The following is a 16,638-nucleotide window of genomic DNA, read 5'->3' as shown; positions in this document are numbered from 1 at the left end:
CGAGAAAACAAATTAATATAATCGATATTTTAATAGAAATATATATAAATCGATAAAGAGTTATCGAAACTCAGAATTTGGTTAACGCATTTTTATAAGAGAACACAGTATCTTTCGGAGAAAATATCCATAAGTGTTATCGAAAAGATTAAAAGATATTGTCGAAATTTTTTTTAAATTTATTGTTAAAAAATTTTGAATTAAATTTGATCAGTAATTAAACCAACTATTTAGGGATCAATAATCAAAAAATCGATATAGCAAAAATTAATCGATATATTAATCGGGATATACTATGTATCGATAAATGTTTTACAAAATATTATCGAAAAATTTATGATAATCGATATTTTTATCGGGTTCAAAAATTTATCGATAAATCTTTTCCAACAAGTTATTGAAAACTTTTAAGAAAATTATTTTCAAATATTTGCTAGTAGATTTAATTTAGAATTAAAAATTATTTTTAATAGCAAATAAATCGAAATAGAAAATTTCAGACTTAGCCAAATGCTAATTCAAAACAATGATATGCAAAAAATACTTTGTGGAGCGACCATAAATACTCTCCCACCAAGCATCATTTCCAAAATAGCCTCACACACTCTGGTTTCATTTGTGTTGCGGTTTCTTCAACTTCCCGCAAATTAACTTAACTCTCTCATTGAACAGGAATCAAATAGCGCTACACGCGAAATTTTCGCCAAAAGCCGTTAGCTTATGTTTTCCAAACTTTCAAAGCATTTTTGGAAAACACTTCTCTACACACCACGAACACTCTGTTGTTTTTCCAACTATATTTGCGACTAAAAATTCAGTTATTTTTGTATTACTCACACCGCCACTAGACACTAGTTATGCACAGTTTGACTGCGCGAAAAGTTTTCGTATTTCATATTTCACCCTCAATTTGATGCTGCTCGCTTGACTAGCGCGCGCTGGCTGTCTTGATTTCGATTTTTTTGCAGCTCATTTTTCCTCCACTGTAAAACAGCAATATTTTCCTCATCACGCGGCAAAGTTCAAGTTTTCATTTTCACTTGACACACCCGACCCGGTCGACTGGCCTTAAATAAGAACCCACCCATCCACGGGCTTGACGTAATTCAATTTTGTCAGACGAGCGGGAAAAAGAAACTTTTCATGTTGTATTTTTATCAATGTTATTAACATTTTTGTTCTACTCATTGTAGTTGTTGTTGTTGTGCTTGTTGTTGATCTGTGAGTAGTTGTGCCTTGTTAGTTATTGCTTGTGTGTGTAGTCTCATTGCAATTGTTGTAGACTCATTTGTTTTTATTTGCCCCGCCTGGGCTTGTTTGTAGCAATTTTCGACGCTTGTGCTCTAGCTTGTACTCTTCATGTTACCAAAAATAATTACCAACAACTTGTTCTTAACTCATTATGTTACTCTTGTGTCGTTTTAACACCCTTCGCAATTTATGCGCGTACTACTCGTAGTTGTTTTGTGTTGTAGTTGCTCAAATAAGCACTTTGTGCACCAAATTTGTATTTCACTTTGACTTTTTGTTATGAAATTTGTGCAAGGATAATTATGATCCTTGTATATGTGTGTCTCATACTTGTTGTGCTGTGTGTGTGTGTGTGTGTGTGACAAAATGCTTGCTTTGTGTATGAAGAGTCTGTAATGTAATTGTCAGCACTTTGTGTGCTCTAAAAAAGATGAGAGTGGTTGCTTTTAAATATGTTTTAGTTTTTAGTAGTATTGAAGCTTTAGATGCGCTAAAGAGCTTTTAAAGAGAGGTTACATAAAATGAAATATTTTGTTTCAATCCTGAATTCTAAACTTTAAGCTTAGTTTCATTTTGAAAAGAGCGTTATGGATAGTCTACACTTTCTTTGTAGACTGTAACATAAATTTTCCATCTTCTTCATAGCTTTCACGTCAAAACGTATAACCTTACAATTGGATCCCAGTGAGTGGGATATATGCATGCCGTTGGCCAGTTGTAGACATTTAATTGATAAGCAGGTCATAGATTTAGCTGAATCCCGGTGGAAAGAATATACAATGATTTGCTCAACCAGCAGGCAAACATGGCCTGACTCGAATAAAGATCGTAAGTGCCGACTGCTGAAATTTAAAAGGGAGGACATAAGAACTCTAGTAGGAGTGCTAACTGGTCATTGTCTGATAGGAAGACACGGAGACAGACTGGGGTTTACCAAACAACGACTACTGTATAAGCTGCCAAGAAATAGAAGAAGAAGAAACTCTCAACAATCGGACATGGTTTTCATTGATATTTTAATTATATAAAAAAAATTGAAAGAAAAAAACCCAAAATTCGTCGAGATACGCGCCTGGTGGAGTGGAGGCTTCAAAAATATCGGTGTGTCCTTGTTGACGTGATTTCAACCCTTGTAGAGATCTAAAACACTAAAAACAAGATGATTCTTCATTAGTAAGGATGTCGTTATCAGGTTGCCCATTTTCAAAAACAAAAAAAAATAACGACTTGAAAAAAAAATTTTACCCGATTTTTTCGACCTTTTCGAATTTTTTAAAAATACTTCAAATCAAAATTTTTGGAAATTGAAGGCAGACACGATAGAGCATTGTATGAAGAAAATATATACCAAATTTCAAATGAATCGGTTCAGAAGAACTTGAGATATCATGTCAACCATCTCAAAAAAAGTAGTTTCGAAAAAAACGCGTTTAAAGTTTAGGAGACAATTCACGGCCGGCTCGGGCGCCACGTCACAAAATCGGCTGTATCTCCAAAAATAAGTCGAATTTTGAAAAATCCTTCCAAGGTCATATTTTTAAAAGTCTAAACTTTCAAAAATTCAAATTTTTTTCAAAATCCTAGACCAGAATACCCCCTTAATTAACCATTTCACATTCAAATGGTCTCTCTCTTCAATATTTCGGAAATCGAATGCTCTCAACCGACTACAGAGACACCTCATAAACTAACGATCGAAAATATGAAATCTCCTAAACTAAACGAACGCCGTGCCTTTGGAGTAAAACATCAACTCCAGTCTTTATTTCGCGGATATAAAAGACATAAATGATCTCTGAAACACATACATCTCTAATACATTCGATGTTATCTTTATAGAGTGAAAGCTCAGTTTCTTTTTCATTTTTTATTTTTGTTAGTAGACTTCCAACTTTTTATTGAGCAGTTTCTTAGTTTTCTCATATAAGCTCAAAAGCTCTTTATATGTTTTAGAGACTCCTCTCTTTATTGAATGCTTACTTATAAGTTTTGTCATCTAAAGAGAGAGAGAGATCTTTTTGAGCTTTGGACATATACAGTTTCGGCAAAATTTTTCCCAATCATCTCTAAAGTAATTAAGTCAATTAAAAAATCTAGGATAATGTGTATGCTTTCAATAAGTATGAGATGGAATATCTCTCTCTTTATGGTATACATATGATATTTAATCTGAAAAATGTATGAACGTTCCGTTATTATACTCGGCATATACCGCAAACCATAGAAATAAAGTTCGACTGGTTGAGCTTTTGAATGAAAGCATTTTAAAATAAGCTTAAAGCTCTCACAGACCGAAAACTCGCTTAACTAATTATTTTCAAAACATAAATGAAAGTATTACCTTACAAAGAAGATTTCTTACTTTATATTGCATTTACCAAGATCATAACCGGATTCACCTCAAATATGATAACAAGAAGAATCTCTCTTAATACTCATCTAACTGAGATTAAGTTCCAGATCTCTAGAGTACATAAAATATACCCCAATTATTGAAATACAGACTTTAACATAGGCAGACGATATATATTGAATCCTCCCTAAAATAATATTTTTACAACAAAACTAACTTTTTCTCCTTTCTCATCTCACTCTCTTCAACTCTAGATGCCATAACATGGGCTATTCCTCTGAGGCTGCCAGAACGAGGACACAACGCAGCAACAACGCCAACAAACAAATAAAAAGCAATAAAAACAGCCTAAATCGTGATAGACAAAACAACAACAACAACAAATACAACTGTTGTGACAACTATACAAGTAGCGACAGTAGCAGTTTGCGTTTATTGAGTTCAGAGGTGATCTTTCAAAGCAGTGCCGATAGCGACGACGAGAAGGAGGCGACGCACACAAAGGCGACTAAGTGCCGACGACAGGCAGACAACACAACGAGAATTATAGCAATCAAAAAGACACAAAAGCGACGAAAGGACGTAGAGGAAGCGAAAGAGGAAGCAGAGAAGGAAGGAGAAGCAGCTGAAAGCGGCGTCGAAGCGGAAGAGACTGAAAAGCAAATACAAATTGAGTGCGGCAAGCCTTGTGACGAGGGCGTTGAGACGGAAGCGGTTGCGGTTGAGCGCGAAGAAAGGCAGCGGTGTTGTAAATTGAGTGCGGCTTTTGTAAATAATTGCACAACAGCGGTTGATACTAACAATAACAACAAAGACAACAATAACAACAGGGAGACACACAGCACCGAGTGCGACGACGCTTGTGCAAACTTTCACCGCACAAGCAACGGAAATAATAATTGCTGCCACTACCGACAGCTATCGCGAGAACAACTGCCACAAACGCGTGTCGCGCTGCCACCTCAAGCGGAAGCAGCCGAACAACAACAGCTACACCAACAGCAACAGCAAACACAAACGCCAGCGGCAGACCGAAATGTCTGGTGGCGCACAACGAGCGCTAGTTTGTCGCCGCCAACGGAAACGGCCGCGAGGACGACTGCGTCCGCCAGAGACTTGGAACGTCCAAACTACACTGGCGTCAAGGCTCTAGCAGCGCGGAGCGGAGAGGACCAATGTCTGCAAGAGTTCTTGCAACAAGCATGCAGCGCGCTAACCGAGCGCTTAGCCTGTCTGCGCGATAATATGGGGTTTTACGGAGCAAACGAGTTGGATCCACAAGCAATGGAGAAGCGGAAAACGGTAGGCGCCGGTATGCGGACGCCAACGGAGCAACAGAAGCAACGGAAGCTTTTAGAGAGTAAGTGTCAGCCGCTGCAGATGGCATATAAGCGTGGACGCGAGCAGAAACAACTGACGGAGCAGCAACAACAAAAAACCAAGCAACGAACTGTTGAGCGACAGCAAGCGAAGCAGCAGCAGACGGGAGAACTGAAAGCACCCTCAGCAGCGCAGCGGAATGCGTTGACATACTGCCACCACCAAAAACAAAAACATAAACAACAACAGCAACACAACCACGACCACCAACAGCCGCAAACGCCGTTTCAACAACATCGACCACAACAACAACAGCTGTCAGTCAGCAACAAAAATCTTAAAAATCAACCACAACAACAACAACACCATTCCCCACAACAAAGACAGCAACCACAAAAATTGTTGCCAGCACAAAAAAAGTCACAAAAACCACAACAGCAGCAACAACAACAACAAAAACAGCGCCATCGCCTGCGTCGCGGCATACAAACGGTGGCCGCCGCCGCTTACGGCGCCTTCAGCTACATCGGTCACAACTACTATCATCTGTTGGGCAATTCGTTTAGCTTCTACGCCGTGTCCAGCGTTATATTGGCGCTCTGCTATTTGACAACAACAACAGCAGCGGCGCATTCGCCCGACAAGGCGCCATTCGATAAGCATCCCATGTAAGTAAGGGCAGGGTGAAAGTAAGCGAGAGGGGGTAGAGGGTGTTATAGTGTGGGGAGACGGCGCTAAAGGCAAAGCAAAGCATTTCTTGTAATACTGAGAGCACCCACTTACATACGCACCGGATATTGAAACGCACACATACATACATACACACATGGATATGGATATTGACCTTACACGCACACATATAAGCACACAATTGCTAAGCCAAACACACAAGACACACATTTTTACAGTTATTTTAGTATTATTTAATATATGTAGAGATGTAATTTCCATTTAACTACTTCCTAACGCCTAAATGTGCACTACATACTGCACTCTCGTACTCGACTCAAAGACATTTCGTAAGCGTCACAACTTGTTTTTTTAGTGTTGTTATTATTTTTAGAAATATTATTTAATATATTTTTAATTTTTTTTTTTTATTATTTGTTATTATTTTTTTGTTTTTTTATATTTTTTAATATTTTTTTCATTCTTTTATTATCATTTTTATTTTTATTTTTAATTTTTCTTCAATTAATTTAATTATATAAATTCCTTAACGAATTCGGCCTTTAAAGTATACGCTTACTACTTAGCCTATACCTACATAGTACCAAAAATTATCTATATTTATGTAGTTTTATTATTAATTAAAATTAGTTAAACTAAACTATTTCTTACAAATTTTGGTTTTATGTACATTTTCTTTTGATTTTTTTCTTTCTTGCAGTCAAAGCATCGATTGGTCAAAGTAAGTGCGCTATTCCAAAAGCAAAAGCAAACAATCAGAAAGTTAAAATTACGCTTAATGTTTAACAAAAAAAATAAAAAAATAATTACAAATTAATTATATTAACAAAGCAGCAATTTATTGCTTCCAAAATTTTTTAGCCAAATTGCGCATTTAACGCCAAAATTAAAAAGTTTAATATTAAAATTAATTTATTTAAAAAAAACGGCGCTTACTGCCCACTAATTAAAAAACATATTCCTTGTTATAAAACAGTTTAGTTTTTGTTTGTTCTGTTTAACGCCTAAATGTAGACTACATTGTCTTCGAAACCTATATACAAACTTGCATGCCAATTTTTGTGTAATTTTTACAGTGTTTAATTAGCTTTTATTGTTTAGAAATGCAGTTATTTTCAAGCTTAACTGATATGACTCAAAAACCATGATAGATTTAGCTTTGTAAAATCAAATCTGCTTACCCATATACATGTATATTGAAGCTTAAACTGAAATTTTGTTTCTCTAAGACATGAATCTTAGTTTACAACTACAATCGATATTCACATCGAATAATATACTTCTTCGATATCGACATATTATCATTATTTTATATTTCAGTCATTTTAAACACCTCCTAGATAGATCAACCCTATTAGGTTTAAGGTCATCGGTCAGTTAAAGTATGCCTTAATAGTTTATTTACTATAAGAAGACTACAAAAAAGTCTCACTACGAAAAATCGCATGTATTTAGAGAACCATATATGCGAGTTATAATTGTATAATTATTAAAAAAAAAACATCATTTTATAATCGGATATATAAAATGTAATCCCCAGATCTACAAGTATCCTGTATATACATCCACTAATTAATTTAAATTGGAGATGAAAATATTTTATGAATTTGTTAATAACTTTTTTAAGTATATTGAAACCCCCAAGATGAGTATTAGACCCACTTTCCGATACCATTTTAACTAAAGGAGTATGACTTCAGTCATTACATTTGCGCTTTGTAGAGCTTTTGAGCAAATTTAAAGTCTATAGAGGGCGCTGTAGGTCTAGCAAAAGTAAAAGTTCCTTCAAAGCTTTATACTTTCACTAGAAGAAGAATCTCATAGAACTTGTGATGGTTCCGTGCTGATAAAACAGCGGGAGATCACTGCAAGAATTGCACAGAATTTTTCAAAATCAACGAATAGTGTATTGATTTGTATACGAAAATACGAAGAATACCTGTTCTTGAAATATTTTGAAACGAAAAGCTAACCAATAGAATTCGCAACTATAACATAGATTTAAACATTTCAAGTATTTTTTTTAATCGAAAATCTACAAATATCAAGCAAATCCCTTCCATTTTGACCAATTAAGGGGTTATATACAGTTAGAATTTTCAAAAAATCGATTTTTTTATTTCATTTTCTTAATGTACATATATTTAAGAATACACACAGAAAATTTCATATCGTTCCGTTGAATATTTTCAAAGTTACAAGCAAATGAAAAATTTGAAAAGGCGTTTCAGAGTGCTTGGAAGTACAAGGTACAAACTTTAAACTCGTTTTTCTCAAAATGGCTTCTCGAAAACGGCTTGACCGATTAGTCTCAAATTTTAACACGACCTTCTTAAATATATTTTTTAGTAATTAATCGAAGATTTTTTCTCTCCGATAAATATTTTTTTTTTATAAACAATTTAAAGCCGAAATCTGGGTGAAAAATCGATTTTTTTTTTGATAAACCGCCATTTTGTCAAAAATTTTATTTTGCTTATTCCTTCGATTAATTACTAGATATAACATTATGTTAACGAAATCTGTTTGGTTTTTTAATTTCGGATGATCCTGTTCCGAGATATAGTGGTCACCGCAAAATGTCTTTTTTGAGAGGAGCTCCTGGAGATCAGCTGTAGCTCTTTTTCAAATAAATATTTTTACTAGTACTAAGTCTTAAAATACAGTTAAAAGATACTATAATATGTGTATAAATTTTTGGATCAATAAATTAAAAAAATTCACTTTTTTTCGGCCGTCTAACTGTATATAACCCCTTAATGAACCAAATATTCCTTTAGAACCTTAAAAATCAAAACGAACTTGGTCTCTATTGAAAGTTGTTTTTATTCTGGACAGAGCTCCCTCTCTAAACCCATAATACTACAAAGAGCAACTTGAGAGATTCACGAATAATCTAACATACACACAGGAGAAACTCATTTCTTTTTTAGTTTTATCAAAATGGTTTTTTGTCCTTCCTTTATTCCTGCATCTTTTCAAAACACAATATGTCACAGTTCGATTGTCATTGAAGTGCTCAATGCTACTTACCAAGAAATATTTATGTATAAATTTAAAAAATAAAGACCTTGCAGATATCCATTAAATATTAGAAAGCTGTACAGTTTTTCTCAAATTTTAGTTATATACAATATATACAATAGTCCATTTCGCGGACGCTTTTGATGTTTAGATGATTTCTTTATTAAATGCCAAACTGTATATAAATAAATTATATATGCATTACAATGTATTTTGGCGTTCTTTACATCGTTACGAAGTTTTAGCTTTCCGGTGTTTTTCTTGAATTCTACAAATTGTACATACATACATACATACTTTGTAGTACAGTATGTACTATATTTAGCTAATTGTACAAAAAACAGAGATATAAATACCTAGTTAAATGAAAATTTCTTGTAACTTAAAATCCAAACACAAAAAACAAAAAACAAAAATCAAACAAACGCTCGTATAATTTTAATTGGACGCAGTTCTCATCGTTTCCATGGATGTGGGCGACGTAATTGCGCGCTTAAGTAAGTAGCTGTAGACATTCATTGAATACAATAATTGCTTCGCAAAATACTGCTTTTCGAAAAAAAAAAAAATGCTGCAATTAAAATTAGATTTTCTCATTTAAATTATGCTCACCGCAATCACTTATAAATTTTGGCATTGTATATTCCTTTTTTTAAATAATTGCGAAAATAATTTCGAATTTAATACAATAAATAACTATTCAAATTAAAATTTAAGATTTTGCTTAGGCTCAAAGAGATTTTGTATGACTAAATATGCCCTTTTGATAATCAAAGTAAATCCAAGCAGGCTTAAAGTGCACTAATACGTCTTCAAACTTAGGTTAAAATCTCTCCAGAGATAAATCTCTTTTACGTGGATAAGTTTAAAGCACCCAGACTCGAATATCTTAAGATCAAAATCAAGCAAAGATCAGCAAAACCCATTTACACAATCTCTAATGTTTTGAAGGGTAAATATACCAGGTGAAAATTGCGTCATTTGAATAAGATAATTAAGAACCATTAGAAATCCTTTTCGCAAAAGAGTACTGAGATATTTTAGTACTATTCTGTGCACTACGTGAGCTTGGGAGCTATATATCCCTACTACTTAACCGATGTGATTTGCAGCCATAAACGATATAAAGAAACCCTATCTAAAATCACCCACCACATTCAACAACTTTAGAGTGAAAGCTCACAGAAAGTAGAAAGTTTCACAGTACTATTCCAGAGTTTTAGTTCTATACCTACTGCTTCCAAACTTGAGGTCGCCATTTGATGCTGTGAGTTCGAAATCTATTCATGGAATGGCCAAAAGAAAAGAATTTTATATTATTATGCGGAAGGGAACGTCCCCTTAAGAGACAATATCAATAGCTTTCACTTCAAGAGCTTTAGGCGAAAGCTCCTTAAAGTCATACTTAAGTTATAGGAAAACCTTTTAGACAATTTCGATTGTTTAAGTGAAGATATATTTAATTTTCAAAGTATATTAGACTCCCACTCATACATCTATATTTGAATATTAGCCCAGCACATACTTTCGCCCAAATAAAGACTTTCTGTCCGACTTTCATTCAAATTTCGCTACTCACTCGAGCTTTTGTGCTGTCTAAACTGTAAAACAGCCAACCCAAGGTGTAAAAAATAACAAAAACCGAACTTACAGCAGTAAATCACTGCATTTGCCACTACCATGAATACATTGCCTTCATTACTCTCTCATACACATTGAAGTAAATCATTTTAACGCACCTCATGCATTTAATTAATTAATTGCACCCACAGCAGCGTAGACTTCAGACGCATTTTGCATTAACAAAAACAACCGCAAAAGACTTTCCAAAAGAAAGCAGAAAGTTTTCAGTTCACACACAAAAAATGTAAACTACCCCTAAAAGAAGACTACGAAAATTAAAAAGTTTTGCCCAAAAGTATTTGATATGGGTTTTTCTGGCTATACAAAATTCATATACGCAATCTTTTAATGAAATGTAATGTTAGAACACACACACAACAAACCAGCGCTCTGCATACTACTTAACTATTTAAAGGTATTTGTTAGCGTGTAGCATATCACTAGCTCAGCAAAAAATAAAATTTCATATTTACTTTTTCGCACACATAAAACGCACCGTTATATTTAAAATCACACATACATATATACATACACCACATATACATAAACATAGCATACATAGATTACATAACTGCATTACCTACTTTGCTTAACTTGTCACTTTTTATATAATATAAAAGGATTTTCTACATTTTAGGTTATAAAATTTTTAACAATTTTTTCTATGTAACCATTACCTTGAAATTACAGTTATACCGTTTGTATTTTTTTCATTTCAATTTTGCTCTTTCTCCACTATTTCTGCCACTCTTTCTCTCTCTTCCAACACGTTTTATTTGCAGATTCGACGAGTCCAGCTCGGATAAGGAAATTTTGGACTTGTTGCTGGAGAAGAAACGTTACGATAAACGTCTACTGCCGCCAGTTAACGGTGAGTGTGCGCGCAGATACTTAAATTTTACTAGTTTTTGCCACTGAGTGTGTGTGTGTATCAACGAATGTGAATGCCTGTTACTTTGTAGTGCCCGTTTACTCAGCTGGGAAATTGTGCAAACATCATTGCTGGTACCTTACTTTTTCCAGTTTTTTTTTAATTTTTTTTCAATTTTTTTTCGTGTGTGCAAAATCCACAAACGTGTCTAAAGGCGTATACATATGAGGGCTCACTTGTGTGTAACTTGTTGGTTTTGCTTGCCACAACCGCAGCACATGTGGAAAAATGCGCAACTGTGCGGCACAAATGACCATTGGCGAGCAGTGGTATGGCAAAAATGTAAAATCAAGTTGTGAGTTACAAAAAAAAAATTGGAAAAAAGTTTAAAAGAAAATAAAAAAAAAACAAAGAAAAATATGGCAGTGTTCGGCAACTGTCAGCTGAAATTGAGGAAATTTTCGCAGGTCGTCAGTGATATGGCAAACTTTTTTATTTTTGATTGGCACATATGAAACAGTTCTTTCATATTAGCATGCAGTTTTAACTGCTATTGTCAGCAATCTTATTTGAAGGTTATGTTTGGTGAGGGTAAGCTTACTTTGTTGGGTCATCGAAAACCGTTGAAAACTCTTACTCAATATCACCGCCAATACCGAAACAATATGGTGGATACATTTTAAAAATTCGCGATATTGCATCCGTTATTTTCAATTTGAAAAACCGACCGAAACCAAGAAATCGCCTTAGCAAGAAGTTTCAATCGACTCCAAAGAAGTTTTAAAAACGCTGTCCGCCTTTTTGGTTTTCTGGGGCTATGTCGAAGCCCTGATCTGATGGGGTTAAATGGACCTCGGATTCGGATACAACGAATTGCACCACATAGTAAGACTCTCAGGTCTTGACAAAAAATTTTTTTATGTGGCTGTGTTTTTCAATGTGGGAAGTGCGAGTAAAAGTATCAGAAGATTTCAAATATTCAATAAATATGTGCAATGGAGTAGATCTCCTCTTTTCAGTACCATTTTAGTAAATATGTTATAATATCAAGTATTTAGTATAAGTTCTTAAGGGGTATTCTGGTCTAGGATTTTGAACAAATCGATTTTTTTTGCATATTTTGAAAGTTTAGACTTTCAAAAATATGACCTTGGAAGGATTTTTCAAAATTCGACTTAATTTCGGAGATACAGCCGATTTTGTAACGTGGTGTCCGAGCCGGCTGTGAATTGTCTCCTAAACTTTAAACGCGTTTTTCTCGAAACTACTTTTTTTTGAGGTGGTTTACATGATATCTCAAGTTCTACTGAACCATTGCAAATTCTTTTGAAATTTGGTATATATCTTCTTTAATTTCCAAAAATGTTGATTTGAAGTATTTTAAAAAAATTCGAAAAGGTCGAAAAAATCGAGTAAAATTTTTTTTCTTTTCAAGTCGACGCCATTTTTTTTTTTTTGAAAATGGTCAACCTGATATCGACATCGTTACTAATGAAGAATCATTTTGTTTTTTGTATTTTAGATCTCGCACCGAGTTTTTTGAAACCCCCACTCCACCGGCCTTTATCTCGACGAATTTTGTGTTTTTTTTTTCTTGCAATTTTTTTTTTATATTATTAAAATGTCAATAAAAAACATATAAAAAAATGGATAGTAAAATGTTTTTAATTTTTTTTATCTTAGTTTAAAAAATGACTTAAATTCATGCGTCTGGACCAGATTACCCACTTAATAGGTTTTTCACACAGGAGTGAATTGATCAATTAACCGGTCTCTGTTCGATTAAAACGCTAATTAAGATCGATTTGCCATACAAAATAAAAATCTCACTTTTCCACATTAATTTTTAATCGAATTTTTATCGACTTGAAAATGATATGCAACTCTGCGAAAAATGCCGTATTTGTAATTATATATACGTTCTTTGTCACGCTGCACGGCGTAGATGTCGCTGCTAAACAATATCAATCAGCTGCTGTAACTTACCAACTTCTCATGAAAAGAAAAAACAAAAATGTATAACAGCGGAATCGGCAGTGTGAAGGGCAACAACTGGTTTCCCAATTTCCCAAATTTTAATTGATCAATTAATTTGGCTGTGTGAAAAGGCTATAATGGTATAAGTCTATACTTCTTAAACTAAGAAGAGAAAAAAGCGGAAAAAGTAGATTTATTGAAGTAACCACCTTCTAGGTTAAACGTATTTTTATGAGCTTGGAGAATTTCGTTTGTTAAAAGCTCTCATTTCGGTACTTATTCGTCAATTCTTGATCAAAAATAAATACTGTGACGATGCCCTCCATATTCGCTCTTTGTGAAGATTTTCATCCAAAAATAAAGAGTACCTTAAAGAGCCGTTAAAAGAGCTAAAAGCTATACCAAAAATCGAGTTTGAGAAGTGTTTCGACCGATTGGAAGAAGCGCTCACATAAGTTAATAACATCGAATGGAGACTAATTTTAAGGAATCAGCATTATTGTAGACGAAACAATAAATTTTCGAAAATTACTGTTATTTTTTGAACACACCACATATGTATATTAAAATCAAAATATGAATTTCTGGAACAGTGTACTCTTAAAACAATAAAATATATTAGCGTCGAAACTAATGAAATGACTACTTCAGAAGTTTCCATACATTTTATAGATAGTAATGCTATATCTGGACCCCTACATTTGAATTTGACCATCAATTTATAGAAAAATTTATTTTTAATGATCACAGCTACTTATAAACAATATCTAGAAATTTTAACTGATATAGATACTAGACACATTTTTTTCTTTCCATAAACTTAAAGAAAAATTATATGAAATACCTTTACTTCCGTAGATAATCCCTCAGATTAAATTTAAAGCACTTAAATTTCTTTCAAAACCATTTTCAGACAATTTTTAAATGAATTTAAATTTTACAGATGAAGATTTTTGCTGTGGTTTATCTTCACCGGATATGGCTAAAGTCAGCAACTCAAGGAGGCCACATAATCGCGGTTTGTTCTATGAATTCCATTACAAAAAAGTTTTCGACAAAGCACTTTTACTACTATACCAAGCACTTTACTCTTGAGTTGTTGTCATAGAAAGCACTTAGGTTGAATATCTTATGTTTGTAGATTGGCGATTTCTACTGACTTTTATATGATTTTAATACTTAGAGGCTATGCTACGTTGGCTTATATGATTTTCTGTAATTGTGTTTAATATTTAAGTATTTTCTTTTCATTCGAAATGCAAAATTCGTTTCAAAATATTTTATTTTCTACATCAAATAAAAAAATTTAATTTTTTCATTATTAATTAATAATATCCCTTGCTTATATCAATAATTTCAACGCAGGTACTTTGACGGTGAATGTGAATGTGTTGCTGCTCAGCTTGGCCTCGCCAGATGAGAGTAGTTTGGTGAGTTTTTCTAATGAAATTTTAAATATTTTTTCTAAATAATTCTAACTAAAGTCAAATAACACTAATAAACCCACTATAAATCACCTTATTTGCCTCCATTAGAAATACGAAGTTGAATTCTTACTGAATCAACAGTGGAACGATCCGCGTCTACAATATGGCAACAAATCGCATTATGACTTTTTGAATGCATTGCATCATCACGACAGCATCTGGACACCGGACACCTATTTCATTATGCACGGCGACTTTAAGGATCCCATTATACCAATGCATTTCGCTTTAAGAATCTACCGTAACGGGACCATTACGTACGCAATGAGGTGTGTATTTGGGCGTTAAAAATAGTATGTATTTACGCTTGCTATTAAACTTAAAGCAGCAAACCAGCGCATTAAATTCCACACTTTCAATAATAAGGAAAGCAAAATTGCTACAGTGAAACGTCTACAATAAATGGCGCCTCTATGGCGTCAACAATGAAATGTTGGAAAAATGCAAATTTCTTCTACGGCTACAAGTTTGGCTTAGCAAACAAAAAGAAATGTAGAAGAAAATAAAAATAAAAATGAAAAAAAGTTATATAAAATATGAAAATAATACCTTGTCGCGAGTGCTATTTCATTAGTATGCGCACTGACCGAGTGCATGCGCCACGCGCGCAGCATTGGTGCGGCTATTGTTTGCAGCTCTGCGACATTTTTTTAGTCACGCATCAAAAAATTTTGAATAAATAATTTCTCAGCGTTTACATACATACATATATATATCTAGGTATATATAGAAATGCAAATGTTGACATTAGTTACAGCTGTCCGCTAGGACGTAGCGCTATGCTACGTTTGTCGTGCAACCTGCTGTTGCAAGTTTGATTTAATATTCGTGGTTATTTGTGTGCTTAGTGAGCGACACGCACATTTGAAGCTTTAAGCAGGAAAACTTTTTTTCTTTGCTTTCCTTTTAGTAGAGAAATACTTGTAGTAAAGCACAAAGAGAGCATTTGTTTATAAGTCGCAAATGTTTATAAATGAAGGGTTCGTGATTGAAAAAAAATAACATGAGATAAAAATTAAAACCTCAGCTTGACTTAAGAAGTTTGGTGAGTTTCAGAGGCTTAATACAAAGGCATATTTACAATTATTTTTTAATATACAAAAATATATTTCTTTTAAACAATTCTGCGTATCAAAGATACATGTTTAAACAGTGTTTTGTGAAATTTTCAATTAAAAATTCCCAAAACTCAGCCATTGGCACCTTATCTCCCAATGTCCAAAAAAAAGGTATTATGGTGGACACCATAACTCATGATTTGTTCATCTTAAAACCATAAACCTAAAATATTTCGATAGTATATAGATAAATCTAGTTAATGAACAAAGAAAAAACAAAATATTGAAATTTGAATTTTCGACAAAGTTTCAACCAAAAAACTCACTTTTTTGGTCAAAATTTGGGCATATATTGATTCAACAAAAAAAACTGCTATAATAAAAATATAAAAAAATCCTTCGTACAATAATGTTATTCCAAAGATGTGTACAAACTTTTTGAGATATCGTGTCCACTGACCTGAAAAATTGTGTTTTGAGATAAATGCATTTAAAGTTTTACATTTATACTGACGTGGTCTGAAGGGTGGAACTTCCATAGGGTATATTTCTTCTAATATTACTCGGATTGATTTGATATTTTTGGATAATATTTTAAACATATTGCGCTATGAAATAAGTCATTACATTTCTTTTCCAAATTTTTAATTCCATCTAACCCCCTAAAAAGAAAGAAGGAATAAATAGGCAAAAGCGGGAGCCGTTGCCAACAGATAGGCATAATCGCATTAGAGGGTAGAGTGTAAAGTAATTTTTTTAATTCTCGGAACTAAGTGTTAATTAATTTAAATTAAAATAATAAAATAATATAAATTAATTCAAAATTAGCGTTTTAGTTCGAATTGCAAAAAATTCTTTATATTTTTTTACATTTGGTATATAAATATATACATATAGATATGCTGACGTTTAAGCATTAACTTTACATTTTTGAAACATATTCAGAATTATCGAGGAAAGGTGGAACAAATATGTTTTGTGCTA

General features: G+C 33.5%; 1 protein-coding gene across 17 annotated transcripts in view; it reads left to right on the top strand.

Annotated features, from left to right (window-relative positions):
* Positions 1–16,638, top strand: part of LOC105209051 (uncharacterized) — a 153,218-nt gene that overhangs the window by 101,047 nt on the left and 35,533 nt on the right. For 9 of the 17 annotated variants that reach the window (XM_054228840.1, XM_054228849.1, XM_054228844.1 and 6 more), the window contains exons 4-9: positions 3,859–5,592; positions 6,315–6,335; positions 11,044–11,132; positions 14,053–14,127; positions 14,475–14,539; positions 14,645–14,865. In XM_054228840.1, coding sequence (XP_054084815.1) covers positions 3,869–5,592; positions 6,315–6,335; positions 11,044–11,132; positions 14,053–14,127; positions 14,475–14,539; positions 14,645–14,865 — 2,195 coding nt within the window. In that variant the 5' untranslated portion in view covers positions 3,859–3,868. The remainder of the gene's footprint in view (positions 1–3,858; positions 5,593–6,314; positions 6,336–11,043; positions 11,133–14,052; positions 14,128–14,474; positions 14,540–14,644; positions 14,866–16,638) is intronic. The other 8 variants (XM_054228853.1, XM_054228845.1, XM_054228852.1 and 5 more) reach the window with 3 other exon arrangements.

The sequence above is a fragment of the Zeugodacus cucurbitae genome, chromosome 4 (assembly GCF_028554725.1).
Source record: "Zeugodacus cucurbitae isolate PBARC_wt_2022May chromosome 4, idZeuCucr1.2, whole genome shotgun sequence".
Lineage (NCBI taxonomy): Eukaryota > Metazoa > Arthropoda > Insecta > Diptera > Tephritidae > Zeugodacus > Zeugodacus cucurbitae.
Note: the sequence above shows the minus strand (reverse complement) of the source record. Positions and strands in the feature narration are given on the sequence as shown.